Raw genomic sequence first — 17,353 nt, 5'->3', positions numbered from 1 at the left:
TAATCGTTTTTATATTTATATAAATATTTATATAAAAGCGATATAAATATTTATATCGCTTTTATATTTATATAAATATTTAGCTACATAAATAATGCTACATGTGTATAGTACGATACTGGACTGGAAAAATAATCGGAAACAGAAATAAAAAAATTTTATTAATTTCGATTATAGACTAATATCTTTTGTTTATCGAAACGATTCTTTCGACTATATACAGTAAATAGTATTTTTTGAAAAATATTTTACTGTATTATTTAAGGATTATTTACTGTATATAGAAAATACAGTAATTTAAGAAGACTTACGTGTACTCTTAAGTGATGTCCCAGTTAGTCGAGATATTATTCGCTTGAGATTGTGACATTCGACCGATGTGCCAATTTCTTTCCATAGAGACGTTTTCTATGCTATTTACACGTTATCTCTTCTTTATAAGATTCGTGCAGAGATTAGACTTTAAAAATTACTTTCGCAACTGTTATAGAATATAACATGGTGAGTGGTCAAATTTCAGCTCCCATTTTTTTTTTGTTTTTGTTTTTCTTGAAGTTTTGACATTTAGGATAAGGAATAAAAAATGTAAAAACACCCTTATAATCCTGTATGTACAATCCTGTATGTACTTATTTCTATATATGGGGAATTGATGCTGTTAAATTTTGGCGATTAAAAATTAGGGAGATGCGGAGATAGAAGAAGGTCATATGGCATATTTCCAATGGGTCAGACTTAATGAAAATTTTACTGGTATTGACAATTTTTTAATAAACTCACTTTGCCACAGAAATAAAGATTTTGCGTTTTTATGATAATTAATAATTTAAAAATATTTTAAAATTAAAATTTCATAACAGATAACTTTGTAAATTATGAGTGCCGGGAAAGTCGTGCAAGAGCCCTTGCTAACTTTTTTCAATCGAAGGTAAAATTTTTTTAAAAATATAAATATAAAAAAATAGATCTTAATTAAAAATTTTTCAATTTAAAATCAAACTTTAATTACAATAATTTATTTATATCTTAAAAAATTTTAAATAAAATCATATATAGAGCTGAATCTTTTGAGATTATCATGACTTTCGTGGCTTTACCTTGAATTCATTCGTGTTATTTAATATTAACATCTATATTTAAAAGAAATTGGTATAAAATTTTAAAAAATGATAGCTGATGTACATCTATTTTCTGAATTTCGGGCAATTTGTTTTTCATAAATTTCAGAAAACTTGATACTCTTAATTAAAACGCTTTTCCTACGCCAAATTTGCGCTTTTATACCTACATTTGTCAGTTTCTAACTTGGTTTCAATTACTAAAAAAATGAATTGAGTAAATTAATTTTTATTGTTTGTTTTATACTTAATGTATGGTTTTACATTATATTTTAAATTATAATTGCATTATAACTAGGCCTGTTTGTAGGATTTTTAAAAGGCGATGTTTAACAAAAGAAACGCGTTATTTTTTATAACCTAATTAATTAATCATTACTATACAGGTATAACATTATGGTATATCTATATTATAGGTTATAGGTGTTGTCTGTATTATTTTTTAAAGGTTTTTAATTTTATCCAAATGAAGATTAATTAAACTCAAAACTTCTATATGTATTGCCTTGATTGTAACATATTCACTGTAATGATTTTTTTAAAGTTTAAAAAACGCTTTTTAATCATTTTTTAGTTTTATATATGTATCACTGAATACGTAATCAAAATTCTTCTTGGTTTAACATTTAATTGAGGAGTGGGTGAAAATTGAGTTACAAGGTTTTATCTAGACAGACAAACTGACAAACAGTAGAGTAAGGCATATAATATGAGAAGGAAAACTTTCCTAATTTAATAATAATAATAATAATAATTCTTTATTGCACGAACCTTAGTTCTTTACGATGGAGTTAAACTATAATTTAGAAGTAAAGTTAGTAATATTTAAGAAATTAATATAATAACTTAGTACAAGATAATATAAAATAAAATACAGTAACAATCAATTTTTAAAACACGATAAATTAATTACATCTTTATAGGACTTAAATCTCATCAAATACTTTTTCTTATTTGCTTCAAATTTCATACAATGGAAAAATTGCAAAATCGCAACGCTCCGCTTCAATTTTATCGTGATACGACAAAGTCACGCGCGGTATCCCTACTTTAACAATACGTAAATTTTTTTCTATCGAAGTTCATATATAATGTTCTCTATAAATACAACATTAAACTAAATTTTATATTTGTTAATATCATTTTTAATCTTCAAAATATCAACAGCCCATAATAGACTAGTAGCAATTTTAATATGAATTTGGAATATTGTAAAATCTCGATCATAAAAATTGCTATTTCTACTAGAAGGATAGCCTAAGAATAAATTTATAAAATACTAGGAAAGCTTTGCTCACTTTTTCAAAAATTTTGTGACAATTCATCAATTCCCAGTGCCGCCATTCTAATTTTTTTCGTGCATATAACTAACCCATCTCTCATATAGCNTCGGTGGAATCACGCTCGACATTCCAAACACCATTACTTTAACAATACGTAAATTTTTTTCTATCGAAGTTCATATATAATGTTCTCTATAAATACAACATTAAACTAAATTTTATATTTGTTAATATCATTTTTAATCTTCAAAATATCAACAGCCCATAATAGACTAGTAGCAATTTTAATATGAATTTGGAATATTGTAAAATCTCGATCATAAAAATTGCTATTTCTACTAGAAGGATAGCCTAAGAATAAATTTATAAAATACTAGGAAAGCTTTGCTCACTTTTTCAAAAATTTTGTGACAATTCATCAATTCCCAGTGCCGCCATTCTAATTTTTTTCGTGCATATAACTAACCCATCTCTCATATAGCTTATATATACATATAGGCCTATATTAGCCTATATATATGAGAGAGAATATATAAAACAGCTTAAAACTATCGTGGCACTTTCCCTCGTCACAAAATACAGTAGTATTTTATAAATTTATTCTTAAATAATAAATATATACAGTCAAGTCCGCATAAGTCATATCATAGGTATAACTCGACACCGTCAAGTTCATTAAGTAGTCTGTTGTCCCGACCGACATACATAGACATTATTGCACTACTGTATTTTCCTAATTGTAGTATTGTGTTTTTTTTTTTTTAACTTCGCTTTAGTCGTCATATCGGATAACTCGACACATTTTCACTTTCCCTTGGGGTGTCGGCTTATGCGGACTCGACTGTATATATTTATTATGTTATGTATTTTCTCTACTTTTTATGAGCGCTTTTCTTTTATTTTTATTTATTTTTTTCGATTTAAAAAATTCTCATGGAATATATATACTGTATATGTAACATAATATACTTATTCAGGACAACTTTATATGTTGATTTGTTTAAGTTAACACACACATATATAGGCCTATGTATATATATATATATNGAACAAATTGCCTACTTTGTGTTCTTTCCTTTTATTTTTATATTAAATCATTCTATTCTCTTTAATTTTCTTATAAAATATAGCGATACTTATCTATACTTTAAGATTAAATTATCAGCCACATTTATCTCATATATTATATAATTTTCTATATGCTTTGTCTGTTATTGACCCATTATGAATGTATCTAAATCTATCTATATATATGTGTGTGTGTAAGCAGAATAGGTCTTCCTTGCTTTATTCTTTACCAACTTTATTCAAGGAAAAATATATATATATATATATATATGTGTGTGTTTTTTTGCCATTAAGTTATATTTGTTGCGCCCGGATTGTAATGAGATCATTCATGATAGTTGATAGTTGATAGAGGGTTCCCATTCCTAACCCATGCTACTCGATTTCATTGATAAAAATTCATATTCACATGTAATAAGCATAGTTGTAGTCGCTGTATGATATAGTATTGGTACGTAATGTTAATTGATCAATCAATTTTCTATGTATTCAGTCTGTAATGCTTTGCACGATATTATGCTTAGTTTGGTATCAAGGTCACTGCTACGTTTTCTTCCTGGTCTTTTAGAAAATCTTTTAGTGGAATAAGATAGATTTTAAAACTTTTTTTAAGATAGAGAAAAGGATAATTACGTAGTCTATTCTATTAGTATGGTAATATTTATCCTAATGATGACTAGGAAAAAAGTTGACTTGGGAAAATTCATTACCATCAGAGATTCATTCGAAATATTTTTCACCAAAATTCATTAAAAGCAATGAATTTGTTTAAATGAATTTATTAATAATATAGACTTATATATATAGGCCTATATATATTACGCTATTAAAAATTCCTATTTATTTCTAATCTCATCAATCTAAAATCAAGAAAAACGAAATTTTTGATTGGCAAGGAAATTAAAGTAAGAAATGATCAAGAACGATGTCGTAGTTATTCTGATTTGCTAAGTTAGAAGAACAGGTAATAAATTTTTCTTCCTGGAAGATCTTTCAGAGTTTTCCTCAGCATAGTTTACAATCACTTCTCATTCTGCTTTTTTCAGCTATTCTATACTTTCCCACTTTTAAAATGAGAAAATATTCAACATCAGAAATAATAGTTCAATTTCATTGAATAATACAAGGATATGAAAAAAGATTAACTCAAAAAGCATTTTCACGATTCACATGGCAAAAATTAAAAACAGACTAACTCCAGGATGTTTGGAGACAACATATTGGTAAACAATAAAATTAAAATTGAAATTTATTCGGAATATGTAACAATAAAATGAAAATTTTTATTTTACATCTTCTAAGTTTATTATTTGTGAAAATTTTAAAAATACATTTCTGCTACTGCTGCTACCGTCATTAAATAAATATATAAAATTCAGAAATATAAAAATAAAAAAATGTTTTATGTTCCTGTTTATTTGAATGTCTTAAAAACAAATGTCGAGATTTTCCGTTATGTTAATTTATATATGAAATGCGGAATATAAAGTAATACGAATACTGTATAAGTAATAGGCCTACGTATATTCATCGGGACAGCTTGGAATTTGAATATTTGCTTTATAATCCCGATTTTTTTGCGACTTTTATAGATTGTTAGAGTCTTCTATTAATAGTAAAAGAACAACAATATTAGAGAGGTTGAGGCGCACGTTTTAAACGTGTAAACGTGTACGTGTGACGTTCGGCGCCGCTTTCCCGTAAGCCTAAAAGTTTGACAATGGTGTTTGGATAGTCGGTGGAATCACGCTCGACATTCCAAACACCATCGTCAAACTTTTAGGCTTACGGGAAAGCGGCGCCGAACGTCACACGTACACGTTTACACGTTTAAAACGTGCGCCTCAACCTCTCTATTCACTATTGGCCAGAACAATTCACGTGCAACTACTCAGACAATCCGTTTGATGAAGCAATGACCGAAAAAATAATAATTAAACATTATATTAATTATTGCTTAGCTTCGGACACGTACAGTTAATATCCGTAATTATTTATAGAAAAATTTCCTTTTACTAAAGTTATGAAATATAAGAACGCCATTGCCAATTTGTCAACATTTATCTGTAATTTTCCTTAACGCAAACAATTGCTAAATATATTGTATATGTAAGTTATATATTTACTGCTTGTTTAACAATTTTCTATAGAAAGGCTTTAAAAAATATTATATTTATACAGTTTTAATTTTAATTTTGATATTTTTACATTTCTCAAAAGAAAGATATTCAACTTCATTTAAAAAAAATATTTTCACAAGAATGTCAATAATAAATTACTCTAAAACTGTTCTGTTCGGAGAATGTTTGTCTATCGTTTCTTATTAAATATTTAAAATTATTATTGGCTATTGTCACGAGCTATTAAAAGGAGTAATATACTGTATATTGATTATTGCTTTCAATAGTTAAAAAAATAACAAGAGTTCAAATGAAAAATAACTGATATTGATTAATTATGAATTATTTTCTATTTGATTCATATTGATGCAATATCCTACAATTATGCAATTTTTAATTGCATTAATATAGGATTTTGTATTCAATTTTAAACATTGAAATAAAAATTATATTTTAAAAATTACTTTAATTTATTTTAAAATTATACAGGTATACCTCGCCTTACGTCGGTAATTGGTTCCAGGAGAACGACTTAAGTCGAAAAACGACGTAAGTCGAATTTACTTGTCTCCAAATCTACTTGTCACTAGGCTAAACCATAAATTGCCAATTCCGGTTCTGTATTTTATTTATTAATGCATTTTTAATAATGTATGGTTAATAAGGATCTATTTTAAGCTTACAAACAAATAAATTTTAGTTTTTAATTAATTAATATAGTACAGAAAAAGTAATCTAAATTTACGAATGCATGTACTGTAAATACAGTACATACTTGTAAATGTATATATTTTAATATAATTTTATGTGCTTTAAACATTTTTCTAGTGATATTACGACTTCAATATTTGTGGTGGACAGATGTAAAGTCGAAGAAAATGACTTAAACTTGATTTTTATTTTTCCATATACTTTTTTGACAAACGACGTATAATCGGGAACGACGTAACTCGAAACGACATAAGTCGAGGTATACCTGTATAGATAAGTTATAATTTCTATAACGATTTCTGGACAAATAAAATATTTTTATTTTTAGCCAAACAGTTAAAAGCAATTAAAACGGAGTAGAGATGAATAGTAGACATAGAACCAAATTTGCATCAATCTGCATTCTGCTCGGGGTATTGCTACCGTAATTCCACGATTCGTTTCACCTGTGATAGGAAGTCCCGATGCGAAACGGTGTCAGTGCCTGTCGTTACGCTTATCCGAAAGAACCAACTACTTTTTGACTTACGTAAGTAGGGCCACCGACCCAAAACTCTACAATGTCTAATGTAAAATGCTATATAAGAGAAAAATCTATTATATTTTTACTGGTTAAATTTACATCGTTGTTTCTTCAGATTCGATTCTGCAGTCCAACAACCCTCTCTTGAAACGACTCGAGAAAAATGGTACCAGATCCCTAAAATATGCTTTAGTGATTTCTTCTCCTATTACAAAGAGTGTTTTTAATTTACCTATAAAATCTATAAAAGACATCCAAAATACAGAATAGAACGCAATTATTAAAGCATCATCGTCTTTATTAATAAGCTGAGAATATCTTTACTATCTGTGTTACAGTAGTTTTTTTTATACTAAATATATACTATGCATTATCATCAGTTTTAAATTAAAACATCAATACAGTATTTTAATTTTGTAATTATTTTGTTGATTTATTTTCTGAAACCGTGTTTTACTATTTATTGACTGTTGAACACAAGATTGTGTTTAATTAATAACACAATCTTGTGTTCAACAGTTTGTAATTATTATTCAAAGATTAATTATAGTACTGTATATTCTAGAGATTATAAAGAATTGTTTTATCGTATTGATTGCTTGAGAGAAAACAAAGTCAGTCTTACAACATTGAACATAACAGAATAACGAATAATATTGCCTTGAATTTATTAATACATTAGGGCCTCGATTTAACGGAGTAATTGAGGGAAGAGGTGTCCGATATTGCCGAAAATTTGCTAAATCGTGTATGCTTTAAAAACATAGTAATAATGAAATTACAACGTACTAGATATATTAAAATGCTAGATATATATTAAAATTATAATGTATAAGTATAAATAAAATATTAATATGCATCTGATATGGTTCTCTGTCTGCCCCGGGCTTCATACAAAATCTCGACGTCCCTGGTTAAAAGTGTATAATTTTATTCTTCCAAGGTAACAGATTTTATAAACATGCTGAAAACAAAAATGAGCAAATTTTATGTTATTTGTTTACATTACCTTGCCAAATTATTAGATCCATGCAAAAAATTAATGATTTGTTAGTCATTCAAAATATTCATAATTTTTAACAGCTAGTAGTGCTTTTTTATCGTAAGGAATACTCTTCAAACATTTAAAATTTTTTTCTCATAAATGAGGCTATGCTGCCATACCTTACTATGAACCTCCATCACTTCCCATTTTGTAGAAGAAAGTTTTTTTACATTTAGAGTGTTGCAATATAAAAAACTTATTAAAAGTATTTTGGATATAATAGAGTATAAGAATAACATGAAAAATACTTATTCCTTAAATAATATTACGAAAAAAAAGAAAAATATAGTAAAAAAGTATGATTTTAGTCAATGGGTCTAATAATTTGACAAGGTATAAAAGCAAAGTTAAAATTTTAATAACATGAAAACAACTCGATTTTAGGTTGTTGGGCTGCAATTTAAAAAATATTGTAGACCTATAAATTCCCATTGTCGTCCGTCGGTCTGTCTTTCCTTACTATCGAGAACAAAGTTATATAGATGAAAGACGAGTCCAGATATGAATAGCTTAGGGATAGGAGGTACTGATTAACTATATAAAAACTTTCAATGCAAACCGGAAGTTTTTCAAATGAAAAATTTTTCCTGATAGGTGTCGGATATATGACCAGCACGACTCTATTATTAATTTAAAGGAAAAGTATGATATACAAGGGCAAGCCACTACTAATTTGATGTGGAGAGTACATATTTTAAATGAAATAAATTAAAAATATGATTAAAAATTGCAGCCCGGCATTATGACGATGTCATAATAAATAATTGCTCGTTTTCAAGTAATTTTGTTTTTAATTTTCTAATCTTATAAATCTAGTAAATACAATTATCCCATATTTGAAAGTTGATTTTAATTTTCTTCAAATTGTATCTTTCAGGGTAAAAAATGAAACATGAACAAAAGAATTATGAAACATAAACAAAGAAACATTAGATTAAACTTTAGATTCTTCCATTAGCAAATAAAAATAAGGAAAATTCTACTTAAAAACATACTAAAATATATAATGTTTCATTAATAAAGTTTGAATTCTATCGCATGACATATTCAAAATTTCCTATAATAAATATAATATAATCTTAATGCTGTTATATTATTTAATTATATAAGTAAATACAATTTATTATTTTTGTTTATTAATTAAAATTTTCTACCAAAGTCCATCGATTTACGTTAAGTTTAAAAGTCCTTGAAAACCGGATTTCAATGTTTTCCTGAGTTTATTGTAGAGTTTTAAGAATGTCTACATTTTCCCTCAAGAAAAATTTCCGTTTTTCCTTATTAATTAATCATGTAATAAAATTAGCTCCAACACAAAAATGTTTCTAAATAACTTTTATTAGTTTAAAGAACATTCGAATTTAATATTTATTCCAAATCTATAGAAAATATCTATGAAGATATCTCCGTAATAATAGAAATCAATTAATAAACAACCGGATTCATATATGCCCGTAGGCGTTACAAATTCCGTTTTAATAAATCCAATATTCAGTTTTTCGTACTGTTTTAATATATTTTCGAATACGTTACGAATCCTCTTATTTTAGCTGCTTATTACTCTGAAAATATGGGCCAAACAGTCTAGTAATCAACCCCATTAATATTTGCAGTTGTACGAGTTACCACTTACGATGCACGAATAGACGACCGAATTATGATGCATTAACTATATTATTCGAACATATGTCTTACATATAAACGGCCGACATAAAAGCATTTAATGGGACGAATTTCCCCGGGGCCGGAAATAGCCTTTTTTTCTTACGACATATTTATTACGTCACCAAAACAGAAAAAAAAAAACATATAGTGGCGCGATGGGTTACGCGACCTCGGCGCATGCTCTGTCGGTATTTCCTCGTTATCCGTTTTCCAGGTGGCATTTGTTACTGAAGCCATGGAGGTCGACACAGCTACATGTCCTACTAAAGGCTTTTCGGCAAAATCTAACTTTCTGCAGGTGTTTGCGTGGATCGGGTTCCTCGTATTGGTAGTTATCTTCATCAAATTAATTCTTTCTATTCTAAAAGGCCTCTATACATGCGTTCTGGGACGAATGCTCGGCATGACCGTCGATTGGAGACAACTAGGAAGATGGGCAGGTCAGTGTTTATCTTTTTCTTTTAATGTATTTTTCTGCTTGAAACTGATCTTATCGAGCTTTATATCGTCTATCTTCATATTTTACAGACATTAGCCTATATAAATTTAATGTTTAATTATTTATATAAAAAATGAAATACTGTAAGGTGTTTTGAAATACATTTTTCAGTTGCATAATGTCTAACAAAGTCGACTCGACCATTAGAATGAGGTAAGAAAAAAGGCTTTTGAGGAAAACTTTACAAGATATTATCTACAACCTTCGATTATATCACGTAATTTCGTCATTTAGAAAAATTACTGTATAAAATCTGATTGATTAAAGTCTGCTGAGTTAGCAAGTGGTATTTCTATTAGCGAAGAATAAAAATTAATACTGTTTTAGTTGTAAAATTAGGTCGCAATTGATTTTTTCTAAGTGTTCATTTTTCTCATCTGTGTAATGAAATTATTTATTAAGTAATTATAACTAAAAATTTTACTGTTTAAAGAATTGGCACCGTGTGTTATAATATTTTAAGCTATTTTAGTGTCGTAAAATATGTCATAGTTTATTGATAATTTTATTAGAAATGCTCTGTATTTTTACCGCAGCTATAATTACTTTTCTGATAACCTCCGTCGATCTGGAAATTCTTAAAAGAATGGCTTATTCTTATTAATAGGATTTTCCTGAATGGAAAAATTCATTTAGATCTTTATACCTGGAAAAGTTACAAAATTATGTATTTTGAGGTGGTTTTTAAATTTGCATATTGAATAGAATTTACTTATGCAAGAAACTGCAGTGTTTTATTAAAAGTTTACATATTTATAAAAGATGAAACTTAAAGTTTTATTTAGTGATTTATAATTCTTGAAAAATGATTTTTTTAAAATAAATATTTTTATTGATTAAATTTTAAAATAGTTAATTAAAATAATCACTTAAGATTATATATAATGTTGAATTAATATGTCCTTAAGGAAATGTGATGGCTGAAAAGTTTTTATAATTAATGTTATCTGTTAGCATTATTTTTCTCTTTAATAATTTATAATCTTTTTGAAAAAGTTTCCTCTTTTTTAATATATTGGTGAGTAAGGAAAATTATAAATTTGTTTGTTACTCAACTTTTTGAGTACATATTTATTTTCTTATTTATTCCTTCATTCAATTCCTTAACAGTTTGTGAAAAATATTTCCTAATTTTTTGTTGACCGTATAGATCAGTGTTTCTCAACGGGGGCGATATCGCCCCGTGTGGGCGTTTTTCCATGTTGAGGGGGGCGAATAGTAGCAATTTATATTTTGGGGGGGGGGCAATTTTCTGGGTGATATAGTAAAACAATATATTAAGAATAATTAGATATTTTATTCGTTATATCGTACAATAATTAAACAAATAACATTATATTAGTCACTATTCTATTCAATGCAGTATGAATTTGGTGTTAGTCTTGGCCCTCTGCATCGAAATTTCGTAATGAAGGGAGCTATACTACATAGCGATTTTACTGAAGGGTGCGATACTACGTTGAAGGGGGTGACAATTCATTAGAGGTTGAGAAACACTGGTATAGATAATAGATATCAATTTTTTTTACACATGTATTTCGTGGCAGATTTAGCATTTGAGAGGACCCAGGCACAATTCAATTTTGAGGTCCTCTCTAAATATTTTCACTACCCCTAAGCCCTACAGTGCACACATTTTTTACTCTAGTAGGTGCTATACTGGTGGTCCAAAAAAGTGAGACATGGGGAAATAACATTGAAAATTAACCAATATAAAATTACAACTGCCTGACTGTATTTAAATGGTTACTGATGTTCAGATTGTATTAATTATGAAAATTGAAACTTATTGGTACAAGAATTATTAAATTTCAATAGGTAAGTGTTATAAACAAAAAATCTAGAAATCCATGGATATAAAGAATTAATTAATTTTTAAATTTACTACTGATTTGAATTTCAAAAATCTAGTGATCACGAATAATAATAATAATTAATTTGTAAATTATTATAATACATTTCACTATTGTTTGGTAAATAATTAAGGGTAATTTAATTTAGGGAACACTGCTAAATTATTAATTATTTTTATTATGAGAAAAAAATTAATTAAAATAATTTTTATTTATTTTGAGAGCTGAATTTTGAGGCTCCTTGATTTATGAGGCCCCAGGCACAAGCCTCATGTGCCTGTTCGGAAATCTGCCACTGTGTATATCGTTATTGTTATCAACTTTTTAAATCTTGGCTTAATCTTGAGTCCTCCTGTGGCAAGTGGCACATTGGGTAACCAGCTGTCTCCAGCAAACACAGTCAGCTGCAAATATTTCAGCATCATCTCACAGAGTGCTAACATTCTTTAGATCTTTGAATGTAGAACACTGAGTTGTTCATGGTCTGCCTTGTTTCCTTTTTTCATTGTATGGTTTCCATTGAAGGCTACTTTTGGTAAGCATTTCTCTGGTATATGAAGTACCATAAATGCCCTACAAAACACATTCTGTGCTCTGTAACAAAGTTTTGTAGTTTGTGTAGTCCACTTTTGAGAACTTCCTCATTTGTGATACAATTGCAATATGTAATTTCAAGTATCTTTTGAAGACAATGTTGATTTAATATGTTGAGTTTCTGAGTAGTTTTCTTTGTTCCTTTGTTTTTTGCAGGCATAAATTGCAGTTGAAATGAGAATATTGTTGTAGAGATGTATCTTAATTGTTGTACTGGTTGTTTGTGCAGATTGAGTGTAGTCTCTAAAAGATAGCTGATGCTTTACCAATTTAGGTTTTATATTGGCTTCAATGTCTCTGCCTAGTGACAAAACATATACATATACATCTGTAAGCCTGATAGTTATACTAAAGCCAAATGATTGCTGGATTAGATCAGACTATTACTGCTTTGAAATAACTTAATAGCAGTAATATAGCCTGATTTAATCTGGCAATTGTTTGGTGATAACATACTACCAACATAGCAGAACTACCCAAATCTTCCTTTGTTTGACTTTCAACTGTGAGTTTTATTTTTGTTTGTTTATTTATGCGTATTATTTTTTATCACTGCTGATCTGCAATCCCACTATACCAGCCTCATGCTCAGGGCTTGTGATTATAATCTGCATCTTTGGGTGCATTTCTCATATAAATGCAATGTCATCAACAAAGTCCAGATCAGTGAGTTGCATCTGAGAATTCCTGCACCAGAGATGACCATTGCTTGTCTATGAAATATATGACCAAAAGGAACAGGAATGATGAGAGAGTATAACCTTGCCTAACAGCTGTTTCAATTTTGAAGAAATCAGTGTATCCCTCTTTTGTATTTATCCAGATAAAAGTTCTTAAAAATATTAATATATAGCTGTGGTATGCTGTAAGATCTAATGATATTTCACAGCAATTTGTGATCACTGTCAAAGGCTTCTTTAAAGTCAACAAAGTTAATTATCAGTGGTTTCAGGAACTCCAGACATTGCTATACGATATTCTGAAGAACATAGATCTGTTCACAGTATGATTGTCCCTGTCTGAAACCAGCATGCTCTTCCCTCAAGCTTGGTCCAATTGCTCCCCTTAACTGCTATAAGAGAACTAAGCAAAAGACCCTTCCAGAACTAAAAGAAGCACAATGCCTCTCCAGTTATAATCAGCAAGGTTTCCTTTCTTAGGAAATTTGACTATCACAACTCTTCACCAGTTATTTGGAACACTCCTCCTTCCAGCAGCTGTTTTCAGATATCCACTGAGAGCATGTGCTGGGACATTGTTATGATGGAGTAAGCACGAAGCTGGTTGAGTCAAGGCATTGTTGTTGTTACAGTTCAGGTATGACAAAAGTGTTCGGTATCCCTTGGTTTCTGGGCAATCACAGTACATATCACAGGCTTGTTTGAACTAGCTTGTTTGAAGAATAATCTTAAGACTATATATGGTGCCAGACTCATTTTAGTCAAGTGCAATGGAAGCTACTGCAAAAAGGGTTTTCCATTTGTATTCCACTGTTGCATTTGGGCCAAGGAAAATATGAGGGTTTTCCCATGGTTCAAATGTAACAGTTTGGATATTTGCTGTTCCACTAAGGTGAAAATGTGTTGTCACTCCAGGGTCTCCATAGCCAAAGTATATCCCTTTCCATTCTGGTGAGGGAGATCATTGCAAAGGTCAATTGGGTTTACCTATTGGCAGAAAGCAACTAACTGTTCTGATTGATCTTATATGGATAACAGTGCACCAATTTTCTCACTACTATTCACATTGTGTCATTAGATATATTCAACTGCTGTAACACTACTTCAGCCTGTATTGACATTCAACAAAACCTGCTGTAATATTTTTGACTTTTGAAGTGATAAGTTTGTGCTCATGACTGGGTTGAAATCCAGACTGCCAGTTTCCCAAATTGATTGCTTGAAACCTTTGATAACATGTATATAAAACTATTTGTTTCTGCTACCTTTTATTGTTTAACTTCAGTATGAGACATTTAATGTGAATCATTCATACTAAAATGTAACTACAACAATACAGATTTTTATTTTTAAAACTATTGTATGTATATTACAGTCGACCCCCCTATAACACTGTTGATAATTCTGTTTTATATGAATTCCGTGTTGTACGAGTCACTTAGATTATACAAATACGTGTGCCGGGCTGTGAACGGCTCACGTATTTGTAAAATCTAAGTGATTCGTACAACATGGAATTCATATAAAACGGAATTATCAACAGTGTTATAGGGGGGTCGACTGTAGCTGTATAATAAATTAGGTAAAAAAATGAGTGAATTTAATTATACATAACAATCTAAAAAGTGGCTTAAAATTGATATATTGTATAAATCTTATATTTATGAATTTTAATCCAAAATGGACATAGCTATCCATTTTATCTGAGTTTTCAGTTATCCAAGGTGGCATTGGTCCACATGAAATCAGATAAAATGGAATTCTACCATAATATAAATCAAGATAGTAAAAACTAAAATTAATAATAATTAATGTTAATGTTTATGCTGACAAAAATGTTACAATAAGAATTTCACCTATTACTTTTTTCAATGTAATTCTATTAGGTACAATATGTAATTCTATTGCTATGTTAAAACTAAAAATCTGTAATGTTTAGTGTATGAAGTTTGGCAGTTTAATGAAGTTATTTAAAAGTATTCAGTTATTTTATTTTTAGAACTTTGTTAAAAAATACATTTAATATACTTGAAATTTAAATAGCAAACAAAACTTAAGTTACACAATACATTTTTATTTAAAAAAATACAATAGAAACTTAAATTAGTTAAAATTTATAAATAATTAATTATATACCTAGAATTTTATATTAAAAAACTAATAATATGACTTGTTTCTTTTAAATGTATTCTGAAATAAAAAATAACATACTGTTTTAAGTAAAATTTGTTGTGTTCTAAAATACATTATAGTTATTTATGATTTAACTTATCATTAATGCTAATCATTTTGTTATGTTTCTTATTACTATGATGTTATGACTAAGTGTAATTTTAGAAAAGAAACCCAAAAACCTTAAAAATTAATAGGTCAAATTAAAAAATATATATAAAAACATTATCCCATTTTTTTCAAAGAGGTTTTAGAAGATTACAATCTGAAAATTCTAACATAATTAGTCTATATATCAAATTTGCCATTGTGTAAAATAAAAATTGAGTAAATAAGAAAGGGAAATTTTTAAATTTATGTTTAATAATATTTATTTGAAGTAAATAATGAAGTAGCAGTAGTTTGAAATTATGCATAATTTTTAAATGATATTTTGTTTTTTTTACAGTTGTTACTGGAGCAACAGATGGAATTGGAAAAGCATATGCTCAGGAGGTAAGATTATTTTAGATGAATTTAATATAAACATTTGGATATAGATTTTTTGGCTTTCTTTCTTTTTTAGTAGTTAGAATACTAAGCAGAATATCAATTATTATATTCTGCTTAGTATTTTAAGCAGAATATAATAATTGATATTCTGCTTAGTATTTTACTGGTTTAAGTAAAAATAACATTATTATTAGGCCTTAACAATACACACAACCTGGAGTAAGTTTTCCTGTAACTGTGTGTTGACCATGCTCTGGCATTGCACTAGGTATCAGTATTAACTGAGTACAGTACAAACTACTAACACAATAATAATACAGTAGTACTAATACAATAATAAGTAACAATATATCCTTGTTATATCAAGATATAACAAGGATATATTGTTACTTATTTTCTCTTCCAAATATAAAAGCACTTTAGCCAATAAAGGATAAATACATTGATTATATCACACCATCTGATATGGCTCATTTAGTTTGCCTTCTTATATGCACAATATAATGAGGGGCTACTGTAATAATAATAAAAATTATTATTATTATTATTGCATCATATATTAAAATTGTTTTTCTGTCACTGGGAAAAAATAGAAAACAGCAGAATCAGAATCATAAATTTTTGAACAAGGGGGCAAAGCTGTAAACATAAAATTGTAATATGTTAAGAATTTTTAAACCAATTGCAAAAAACTAAATGCGATAAAATAATTTTTTGTTTTTTATTTGAAGCTAAAAACGAGTTGTAAAATGAATGACAAAAAAACCACTCCTGCAATATTTTCAGGTGCTATAGCTACTATGTTCATATTTGATTAACATCAATGCCTGTCAGTAAAATTCAGCAAAAATTATCAAAATATTTTAATTTTTGTAAAGTTGTTATGAATTAAGTTAAATGGATCAGTATGAAAAATTTTTTAATGTAAATAAAGGAAAAAGATTAAAAATTGTTTTTGCCTATTATTTTATACATATTAAATTTAACATTTTACAAAACAAAAAACAATTGACATATTACGATTTCATAAAAAATAACGAGTTTATTATTAGTTTTGAAAATCATAAACCCTAAAATTTTGAAAATATTTTTGGAGTTTTCTCATATTTAAAAAAAATTATGGCAACATAATACTTTAAAAAATTATAAAAACTATAGAAAGATATGCTATGAATGACATAGTAAACTTTTGTAGAGCTATATTAAGAATATTTTGTGAAAAAACATCACAGTCAGATCATTTCAAAAGTTTCGTAGGGTCCTTTTTTGCATACACAGCAGCTTATGTGAAAATTTTAGTTCATCAAGAATGAAAATAGCTGTTAATTGCAAATGTGTACGAAAAATTTTGTCAAATTTTAAAAGCTTAACATTCTTGCAATTCATTCATATTTCCTGAGAATCAACCATTAGAAATGCCAGGATTCCTGGGAATTCATATACCAGAAACCCTAACAGATACATTTCATCAAAACTCTAATAATAAATTACATAATTAATAAGATACATAATTAATAAATAAATAAATAA

The 17,353-nt window shown here is 28.2% G+C and overlaps 1 protein-coding gene and 1 long non-coding RNA gene across 3 annotated transcripts in view; both read left to right on the top strand.

Moving 5' to 3' along the window:
* Positions 1 to 281: 281 nt before the first annotated feature.
* Positions 282 to 7,186, top strand: LOC111642064. Its single transcript, XR_002759509.1, has 3 exons — positions 282 to 501; positions 6,629 to 6,829; positions 6,939 to 7,186. It is a non-coding gene; the product is annotated as an uncharacterized LOC111642064 (long non-coding RNA).
* A 2,532-nt stretch (positions 7,187 to 9,718) lies between these two features.
* Positions 9,719 to 17,353, top strand: part of LOC111642070 (very-long-chain 3-oxoacyl-CoA reductase-B-like) — a 38,952-nt gene continuing 31,317 nt past the window's right edge. The window contains exons 1-2 of one of the 2 annotated variants that reach the window (XM_023388341.1): positions 9,719 to 9,973; positions 15,780 to 15,826. In XM_023388341.1, the coding sequence (XP_023244109.1) occupies positions 9,769 to 9,973; positions 15,780 to 15,826 (252 nt within the window). In that variant the 5' untranslated portion in view covers positions 9,719 to 9,768. The remainder of the gene's footprint in view (positions 9,974 to 15,779; positions 15,827 to 17,353) is intronic. The other variant, XM_023388340.1, reaches the window with a different exon arrangement.

Source organism: Centruroides sculpturatus, unplaced genomic scaffold (assembly GCF_000671375.1).
Source record: "Centruroides sculpturatus isolate CEXI.00-Female unplaced genomic scaffold, Cexi_2.0 scaffold1479, whole genome shotgun sequence".
Taxonomy (NCBI): domain Eukaryota; kingdom Metazoa; phylum Arthropoda; class Arachnida; order Scorpiones; family Buthidae; genus Centruroides; species Centruroides sculpturatus.
Note: the sequence above shows the minus strand (reverse complement) of the source record. Positions and strands in the feature narration are given on the sequence as shown.